Source organism: Phaethon lepturus, unplaced genomic scaffold (genome assembly GCF_000687285.1).
Source record: "Phaethon lepturus isolate BGI_N335 unplaced genomic scaffold, ASM68728v1 scaffold41627, whole genome shotgun sequence".
Lineage (NCBI taxonomy): Eukaryota > Metazoa > Chordata > Aves > Phaethontiformes > Phaethontidae > Phaethon > Phaethon lepturus.
In genome coordinates this window covers 17,250-27,392 of record NW_010551908.1, presented here as the reverse complement: position 1 = coordinate 27,392, position 10,143 = coordinate 17,250, and the positions used below count along the sequence as shown (strand labels likewise).

The following is a 10,143-nucleotide window of genomic DNA, read 5'->3' as shown; positions in this document are numbered from 1 at the left end:
ATAATGAGCAACACAGGCATTAAATAAACATTTTTATACAAAAAGATATAAGTGAAAGACTAAAATAGCATTTTTAATAAATTAGGAATAGATGTAATAATTTCTTTACAACTTAGTCTTGCTTGCAAGAATCACTGGTTCTTTCTGCTCGCCCTGAATTTCTGATTGAAAAGCTGTAATGGCAAGAACAATCCCGAGTGATTCATAAGTAGGACCCAGTATTTTTTCATGTGGAGGACTGCTAATATCTCTAAAATGGCTCCTTTAACACCTATATGTAATACTTTTCTATTCCACCAACTTGAAGGGGATTGTCATCATAGCCTTAATGTCTGGATTTGGAAAGTAAGCTTAAGGCACTGACATGTCTTTCCCAGTTCAGGTTCCTCCAGCAGCTGCTCCCATGAAGACAGTGTTGATTGGCGGTAAAGATGACACCAAATCTCTGCTTGGTGGGCCATGGGACTCCAGATTTTCCTGAGAAGGGAACTGACCAGATGTTCCATACATACACTGGGAAGAAGATGTGGTTTGCATGTTTGAAGCTGTGGGAAAGAAAGGTTAACATCATTGCATTTTCTATCTATTGAATTTAACAAAAAACACAATCCAATTTCATCTGACGGAAATACTTATCTACCAGGCACACCATCTGAAGGACAGAAATGTCAACAGTTCTATACTTCACTCAATTTACCTATACTTCTATAACTTTTCTTCAGTGGCTCCTCACACCATCAGGGAATAAGTCAAAACCCATGTATAAGTGAACTCTGCTAAAAACCCAGCTACAGACCTGAAGTGTACAGCTTGCATATGAGCCATCTTCTACAAAAATTGTGCAAAGCTGTTTATGTGCACTATGCTCATCTTTCCATATCTTACACATTTCAGGTCCAAATGCACTGGTGGTACCACTGCCACCACCTGGCACATATCAACATAGAAGATAATTGATGGGCACAGTCCCTGTGCGGTGGTATTGGATTTTTCACCCCCCTCTTTAGCATCCTTTAAAGAATTGAGCACTGAATTCTTGCACACCCTTAATGAGGCAAGTAATGTCTGATCTTCTGTGCAAGGTTAATGGGTAAGTAATAGGAAGAGGTAAACTTGTAGAGAAGCAAACAGTGGCCTAGTTTATATCTTCCACGCAACTCTTTCTGGAATGTGAGACCAAACTCAGCTGCCATTTGTTTACTCCATATACCAAAACAAACCCTTTGAGGTTAGGTAATTTCTCCTAAAATTCACTGTCAATGGGAGCTTTGCGTAATACACACAGTTCTTGAAGCACAAGACAGGAAGGGACTGCACCACAGGAAGTATATATCTAGACATCCCTGACCCAGGGTTCATTTGGTCTGTTTGGCAGTGAGGATCCTTAAGAGCCCTTAGAAGAGCCCGGTCTGTTATTAGCTTACTTAATAGTTAAAGTGTTTCCTAATATGGATTTTTCTGCAATTCAGGCCAGTCACTCCATTCCTCATGGACAATGGATCATAGTCTACCTTATGGGAGTGAAGAGTTATTAAACCCACTGTCCTGCAATTTTAAGGAAAACACATCTTATGATACATCCTAGGTGCTGAGCTATTTTATCTTTATATTGCATCTCTGATACTATATATCTGAGTTACAGTTTAATACTCAGCACTTATTAGGGTGCTAAAAAGTTCATAGCTCTTACTCGGTTGCTGGCTATACTTACGCATAGGAGCGCGACGGACAATTGAAGGTGAGGACTCTGTGTAGTATGAGCCTGTTTGTTTTCTTCCACTGTCATCCAAGATATTCAGTGGATCATGTATATCATTGTATGATGACAATGATCGAATGCTGCTTACACTGCTGATTACAGAAACATGTTGATCCACCATTGTTCCAAGTCTGTGAGATTCTGGATAATTTATATTGTTTCCATAATAGCCTATTGACAGGAGATTGGAAAAAAGCAGAGTGTAACTACTGTTGAAGAGAAAGGTAGGGTAGGAGCCTGTGATAACCTGGGACAAAAGCTAATTGTTACTGGCTGAGTCCCTTGAGAATAAGATTATTTATGTACACATACAGCCTAGTAACATTAGTAACACATGCAGTGACTGACCCAAAAAAGGGGTGATAACAAGGGAGCAAGAAGATCCTAAGAGGTCAGTCATGCCTTCAGTACAGAGTCGCCCTTCCGTTCTAAGTTCAGAATCAAACAGTAGCCTGCAATCAGTGGCCATAAGAGACACTGTGGGACTCCTATCCACAGTTCAGTGCTCCCTTCTGAAGCTCACCATCAAGGAAAGCATACCTGAAAAGAAAATCTGCATGGTAATACAAACTTACTGCATACAGAAATCTGTATAAAAGCAACATTTCCACTGTATCTTTCCTCCAGAAGAGGGAAGTGTTTTTGCTGACTATCTCTCTGAAGCAGATTGTGGCAATAACTTTATGTTTGAAGTATGAGAAATACCGGGGCCAAAGTCTCAAACTAATGCTAATGCACATTTTTATACTTCGTTTCACCATCCTGACCCTGTGACTAGAATGGTCCATTATGCTGATCCCAGAGGTAAGCTATCTTATGCCTGCTCTATTTCATAGTAGATGTTTTGAGGGCTTTTCAAGAGATTGTTAAATCACAAGGTCATCCTGGTTTTGCTTCCTTTGTGCGAGACATAGCAATGGTGCCAAAGGAAGACTAGCATAGATGAAGCAGATGCATTTGAGGTCAACTGAGGATTCACCAGAGGAAAATAAATCCTTAAATAGCTTGTTAAGCTGCTTTACAATTTCTGTGTGTCATCAGAGAAGTGGAAAACTGGAAGGTAGGAACAAGAGCTGAAAAACATCTTACATAGAAAAAAGCAGAGAAAAAGTGTTTTACTCCAGCAAGGAAAGAGAAACAGAAGGGAAAAAGAAAATATATACTAATACCATTGGAAGCATTAGTGGGATATGTTGCTCCTGGGCATGTAGACACTGAGTTGCTCAAGAAATTGAAACTCCCAGTATTCAGAAACTGCATATTGTGTGTGTCCTGAGACATGGATGAGGGACCATAGCTGGAAGGAGATCTGGCATTGTATGGAGACACAGCACAACTGTTGCTGAAGTAGTCTCTGGAGAACTGCTGTTCACTCAAGGTATTGAATCCGCTCTGCTCCGCTCTGTGGTGGTAAACTCCTGAAGTGGAATGGGCCTGAGTTCTGAACATAGCCTGGTAATTGGAATTGTTTCCATAGTAATTCTGATTAGTTTGTGACAAAGTCTGATAAAGGGGTTCTGAGTAGGAAGAGCACTGTGAATGCGTGGATAACACTGGACATACACTTGGAGGTCTCACAGCCATTGGCCCCTGGTTGATAACACTTCCTCGGCTGACCATGGCTGGTGAAATGGGTGGAGTCATCAGGTGGCCAGTGCTTTGGGACAGCTCCATCTGACCTGAAATAAATAAGCATTAGCTGTGATTAGTGTTCATACTGCAGTACTGCTGAATAGAGCGGATCTGTTAAGACACAAACTCTCTAGTGAAGGGTACATTACCATCCGAAACCTTTACAAAGGATATGCACTGGCCTCCACCTATACAGCAGAGGTTCTTTAATCCATGGCTTCAGGCTATAAAGCTTCCCACTGTCATCCTCCAGCTTGGAGGCTGTCACATTCAGTGGGAAATTCCAGCAGTTACGAGCCTCGTGTGATCCAGGTGTTACTGTTCATTCTCTCACCAAGCCAAGAGGTATAGGACAGTTTTACCATTGTTCCAAGAGTATCTATTACTGGCAGGGCTCTACAATTGCTGCCTTCTGTAAATAAGCACGGAGGGTGAGCTCGTGAAATGCTATTTACTAGGTGTCTTTACAAATGCCTATCGTCATTGCTCCTCCTATAGCAACGTGTTTCTGTGGACTGAAAGCAAAGAAGAGAAGGAGAAGCCAGAGGAACAGATACATACCTGTCAGCTGCATATTCTCACTGTCTCCTGTGGTGAAAGGGTTCAGACCAGAAGGTACACTGCTGGGCTGGCTAGCTGACAAGGACACGTAGGTTTGCTCTGCTAGACACTCATTTTTGACTGAAGTGTCACTGGGCAGAGGAGCAGTTTTGTTACGATTTGCTAGGAAGCAAGAGCTTGGTGATGCGGTAAAGGTGGCTTTACTTGCATCTGGAAGAGTAAGTGAAAACTCTTGGTGAGTGTTATGTATGCTCATTGCACATAAATTCACCACTAGTATATAGACAGCATATGAGCTGCCTGATTTGTCCGTATCTTTGGTTGCTTATTTTAAAACTCACTGAAGCCTCCATATTTTGCATGTAGCCAATGAATACAAATACTGCTCTAGTCTTGATCATCCCAGTGGAACTGTTTGTATCATATTCACTGGCCACAGATCTACATCACAGAGTATCAGCTCCTTACTGAAGCCATCATAGTGAAGGTATGAATCAGATTTATTCCCTTGAAGTAAATGTCAGCAATGAAGTCAAATAAATTGCACTAAGAGTGAATCAGGCTCATGACACTTCATCCTAAAGAATTAACATTGGGAATTTTAGAATGCTTGAACTCTATTTTCATGCTGATATCTAGAGAAAAGCATTTGTTATACTCAGTAGTTCTTCAGTTTTCTGCAGACTATTGATAAAGTCAGTGGAAATTTTGCTATCCTTCAGTGGAAACCATGACTTTACCTTATGGTTTCAAGTACTTCACCTAAGTATCCAAGGATAAGGCAACTGCTATATAGGACAAGTTTTTTTTTCCTGAAGGCTGAATTAAAAGAAGCAGCACAGCATCTACTGTCAGACAAACTCTATGCAAGTTTCCGGCAGCAAAGAGCAAATTTAGAGGAACAACCACCAAAACAATAAAGATTGATTGCTGTTGCTAATGTTAATAAAAAATAATTCAGCAGAACCCAGTCGAGTTTCACTGGATTTTCAGGGATTAACTTGGACCAGAATTTGATCCAAATCAATCTTCATTCATTTTATAGCAACAAACCTGGAGCATATGACTTCAAACTGTCTAACCTTGAAAAAGCCTGGTAGATGGAAAATGTTAAGGATACTGTTTTAAATTCATTTTCTTTCTCTTCCACATAGTAATACTTCAGCCAGATGCTAAATAGGGCTCCAAACTTGTGTTTCAACTCTGCAGGGATATTTGCATTTTGGTAACTTTTAATACATTCCTTGTTCAAGGTGCAATTACATATTTCAGCTTTGGTAGAAAAACCAGATTGGAAATTCCTGTCCTTTATGCTACTTATACCTCTTTTCACACTTCAGCTTGTGACGCTTCACATGTACCTACAAGTGTTTGTTGCATCCATCATTTCAGTGATCCAGTGTATTCACATTCCCACAAAATGCTATTAAGTGAACTATGGTAGGAAGGTGGGAATGAATTGCTGTGTGAATCATCACAATTCACTATGGTGAATTTGACAATGTTGTATATAACAACAGGAGAAGATCGTAAGCCTGTTCTGTTCAAAGTTAAACAAATATGTTGATTTGTAAAAATACAGGAGTACATTCAAAAGAACCAAGCTCTAGTTACCTAAATTTTTCATGTATTTGTCCAGGAGATTCTGGAGTTCTTGTTCTTTGTCATTGTTGAACTGTGTCTCCATGGCAAGCAGGATGTACTCATCTAGGAGCATGCGGATCAAATGAAAAGAACCTTTTGGAGGAGAAAGAGAGAGAGTAGCGGAGTTATCTTTGTGACCATCTCTCACCACTCTACAAGAAGCGAGTGAAACAAACAAATAATTGTGGACTTTAAATGACCTGGCAAGACCAACAAGGAATAGTGCCTAACTTCTTGCTCTAATCTCTCTTTGCACTGGCCCACCTAGCTCAATTGTTTACTGTCCTGTAGGCTATTTGACCACTAATTACATCAAAGAAAAATACTGATGAAAGTGAGACATGCTTTATACTTGAAGAGGGCACACAGTGGAGCTAGATAAGGCTGAAGTCTGCTAGAATGCCTCTGCTCTATTTCTGTTTGCCTTGTGCTAAATAACCAGACAATAACTGGTGAAGTCTTTGACCTTATTTCAAGGATATATCACATTAAAAACGTGTGTCTCCTTACAGCCTTTTCAAATACCCTTTGAATTTTAGATAACAACATACCTACAACTAAATTTAGGAAATTATGTACTAGATTTAAAGTGAGTTTCACTTGCTCTACCACCTCCTATTTTATAAAAGGTTCTTTCTGAGAGTCCCCCCAAAATGTAAACATTTCTAAAGATGGACATGTGACCCTTAATTTTTAAAAGCCACAAACACTGTTGAATTGACTGTATGCTGATTCCAGAATTAAACGAGTGGTGATCTGCCAAATTCTTTTTGCTTTTATGAAAACATACCATGCACAAGAACTGCTATACAGCAGTAATTTTTTACCAAACTGATCCACATGTAAAACTAGTAATTTAAATCTTCTGTCTCCTATAATGAGATATGCAGTTACACTTCCGTTGCCATATCAAAACAAACAGAGCTTCTAGCTCTTAAACGGCAATGTAATATCAAACAGCAACTCAAAAGAAAAATACCTTTGAAAAATGAACATGTGACACAAAATATTGCTAGCATTTACTGTGAAATGTTAGTTTGAAAAACATTTCACATAGCATTTGTGGCTTTGATCAAAGAATCTTTAGACTAGGACAAGTTCCTCTGCTGAGGAAATGGTGGAAAGCTGGTAAGCACTAGCACGTATGTCCAAAATGTGAGTGTTTTTACAAAGCCCAGGTACCAAAACTTGACGCGTTGTTTAGAGTTAGGTTATGCATCACTCGAGCACCAAAAAAACTCCACTTGAGAAGGAAGTCTTGAGCTCTCTTCTTTAATGACCTCCCATTTTGCTTGCTTGCCTGGAAGTGAATAGTAAAATACTGTTAGGTATGCTAACTTGCTTTCTGGACACAGAAGAAAAGAAAGAAGAACTGAATATGCTTGTGAGTTCAAAGACTCCTTGACTCAGGCTGATGTGGCAGCATGGATCAAGCTGCCTGATTCAAACTGTCTTCAGAATGTGTGAGCTAAAGTGACAAAGAAGAGCAAGTGCAACCAGAGTAGAGCTCTGACAACGTTAGGTAAAGCAAACTGCTTACTGCTTGGACTCTGCTGTGCCCTGAAGGTATATACATTAGGTCACATTCTAGGTCCATATTCTTCTGGCACTATTTTATTCCACATAAACAGGGAACTGAAACTAGTCTTTATACTTTAATGTAATCTGTATAATACGGGACAGGCTTTCCCTTACCAAATGGTATGTTTACTATTGTAACATTGACGCTTTCAACACTGCTCATTTCATACTGTCACTTTGCTCGGGCAGCAATTTGTTCATCTGGTAACGTATGCCCTGTTGCTTTGTCAAACAGCAAGCAGAAAGAAGCTGTTGAGTGCGTTTGACAGCAACCACACTTTAGCATGAACAGAAGGCAGACACCAATGGAAGGATTACATGTTCTGTAAATTATTAGCTTCTGCTTAGTTGACCTAGCTGCGTATCAGGACTTGTAGGTATTTCTTACCACTAACTACAGGAGAGCAATGCTAGGAAACATACCTGTTAACTTTAATAATACAGTATCACATAGTAAGTAGGAGAGTGCTTCACCTTTTCTGCCTGGCTTGTTTATCAGAAATTGTCTTCTGAAATTGTGGAATCAATTTTAGACCATAATCATTCATTCTAAAACAAGTTGTGATTGATTATTCGGCTTCAGTGGGAGTTTTGTGTCTAGGTAAGTGTGTATGAGGACTTGCTTTGGCTCTGCTGCCCTGAATCATCCAAAGCTCCTCACTGTGTTGCTCAGATATGACAGTAAATGTTAGGAACCTCAGAGTGCTTTAAAAAGAAAGAAATTATCGCTGTCTCCACAGAAATTTGGGAAAACAGGTGAAGAAAGGAAAAATGACATGCCCATGGTTATTCTGTAAGTGGCAGTCACTCTTCTGCAAGCCAGTCAAAGCTAACTGCATTATCTCCTCCTCTTGCATCTATTCATATCAAGATGCTTCCTAAAATGATGGGTAAGATATTGCATTTCCAGATAGAACATGACCTGATAAGAAGATCACTGTTTAGGTACTAGTCAGCAATGTGCAAAATTTTATTCTGCTAGTTTGCATTCATTAGAGTCACAAATTGGGTAAATATTTCTTACTTGAGCTATAACTCAGAACTCAATTATTTTTTTCTGAACTATAGTGTAATCATTCTTGTATAACTACATGGATATTAAATACTTATGATTATAAAGCATCTTGTAAATCAGGGGAAAAAAATCCCATCAAAACCATCAATTACTGAGTTAAGCACCTTATAAAGCTACAAAACTGTATCTTCCATCCTGGTCTGTAGAAATCCTTCTACAGGTTAGCTACTTCTGAATCCATCTGCTACATTAACTTATACCACATACAGTACTATCCGAATATCATGAAAGAAAGAATTGCTTCCCTAAGGAGCAACTTCCGTTCACCTTACTCACTGGGCAATACCCCTGTGATTCTGTGCAGTTTATGGCAGTGCTGGCTTTAATGTTTTATTTAAGATACTTCTTAGTTTGCCACACACAGCACTGAACATGATTAATTAGAACTAACGGCACTGGAACCTTTCAAACCAAATGAAGAACTCCCCTGTTACTATCAGGAGATGGGAGCAGAGATGAGAATCCCATGTGGGAAAGCAATGGGACTGCATAAGTAAGGGACTGTGTAAGGAATAAAGGGAATAGGATTTGGTCTTGAGTCAGGCAGAACATTTGAAAGGTACCTTGATAACCCTTTGCTCAACCACAGTATCCAACCATTCAATAAATGATTCCACAGTGGCATTCTTCTTTAGAAGGTCCTTCAGTTCTTGGAACACTGTAATAGAGTCATCTACCATGTAAAAAGGAGAACAAATCATTGCACGCTATTCTGAACGTGAGAAAAAGCCACTCACCAGCCATATGACAGTATTGTAGCATGGAAAGGAAAAGCAAAGAATTAGAGCAGTGAAGAAATGACCAATTCCCCAGCAAAGCAAGCAGATGCACATCCATCACACGTATATATTTTAACTACTTAAGCATTACAATGACACAGGTTGTAAGACAATGAAGTTTTACAAGAAAATTAAAGGAAAAAAAAATTTCTGTTATTTTCCATTAATTTTAAGACTCAGCCTTGAAAACTTGTCTACTACTAAGTTTAGTAGTAAAGCTTTATCTGTAATGTGGCAGACTTGTATACTGTCCGAGGTTTCCCTAATATTTTACAAGTTGCTTACAATATAATGTAGAGCTAATTTCCCCAGTTCCAATTTTTGAAAAAGTGCCTGAATAACCAGTTATTTCTCTTGTCCTTTTCTTTTTTTAATCAGTGTGAAAGAAGACAAAGAACAAAATAGAAAACAATTACACAAAAAGTAGGCAATGGGCAACTCAAATGAAAATATGAATAGGATTGTGAACCATTAAAGAGGACAAACTTTGATGATCAAAGTAACAATATTCAGAAGACAACACATTGCTATTGCTCTCCTTTCAGCTCTCCAACCTCTGATCAACATGATTCCTACTACAAAAGTTATCTTTTTAATGAGAAAATTTTTCAACAACAGGTATGCATATGAAAACTAACACCCCCAAAATTTGTACTTACTCCACTGTATTCTGTGTATGAAAATAGCTGTTACACTTTATAGAAAATGATGTATTTCTTAAAGGTCAACTTTCAGGGAAAAAATCTCTTCTTACCAAAAAATAGGTAAACTAGGTCAAATATCCATTAAATTAAGCCATAATGATATGGAATTTTTGAGACTTCTTTCAAGAACTGATCTGTGCTAATATCCCCATATGATTAGGACAAAACTTCAAAAGAGTTTTTATTAAACTTAGCAACTGTCATGTAAATGATTTTTTCAGTAACCATTTAAAGTCATATAGCTGGGATGATTTCCCAGCGCAAGCTTCTGTTCTTGTAGTACATGCTAGGGCAACCAATTGGTTTTCTAAAGCTACCGAAGTTAACACTGAGATAGATTAAAGAATGTAGTGTCTACATGTGCCTTTTCTCAGTCCATCCCCAAGCAGACTAACGTGGCATGGAAAG

The 10,143-nt window shown here is 38.8% G+C and overlaps 1 protein-coding gene across 1 annotated transcript in view; it reads right to left on the bottom strand.

Moving 5' to 3' along the window:
• Positions 1–378: 378 nt before the first annotated feature.
• RFX6 (regulatory factor X, 6) overlaps positions 379–10,143 on the bottom strand; it is a gene marked incomplete at its 5' end in the record, with an annotated part of 25,168 nt that continues 15,403 nt past the window's right edge. The window contains 7 exons of the mRNA XM_010291067.1: positions 379–545; positions 1,712–1,930; positions 2,929–3,438; positions 3,953–4,162; positions 5,567–5,689; positions 6,779–6,896; positions 8,816–8,925. Of these exons, the coding sequence (XP_010289369.1) occupies positions 379–545; positions 1,712–1,930; positions 2,929–3,438; positions 3,953–4,162; positions 5,567–5,689; positions 6,779–6,896; positions 8,816–8,925 (1,457 nt within the window). The remainder of the gene's footprint in view (positions 546–1,711; positions 1,931–2,928; positions 3,439–3,952; positions 4,163–5,566; positions 5,690–6,778; positions 6,897–8,815; positions 8,926–10,143) is intronic.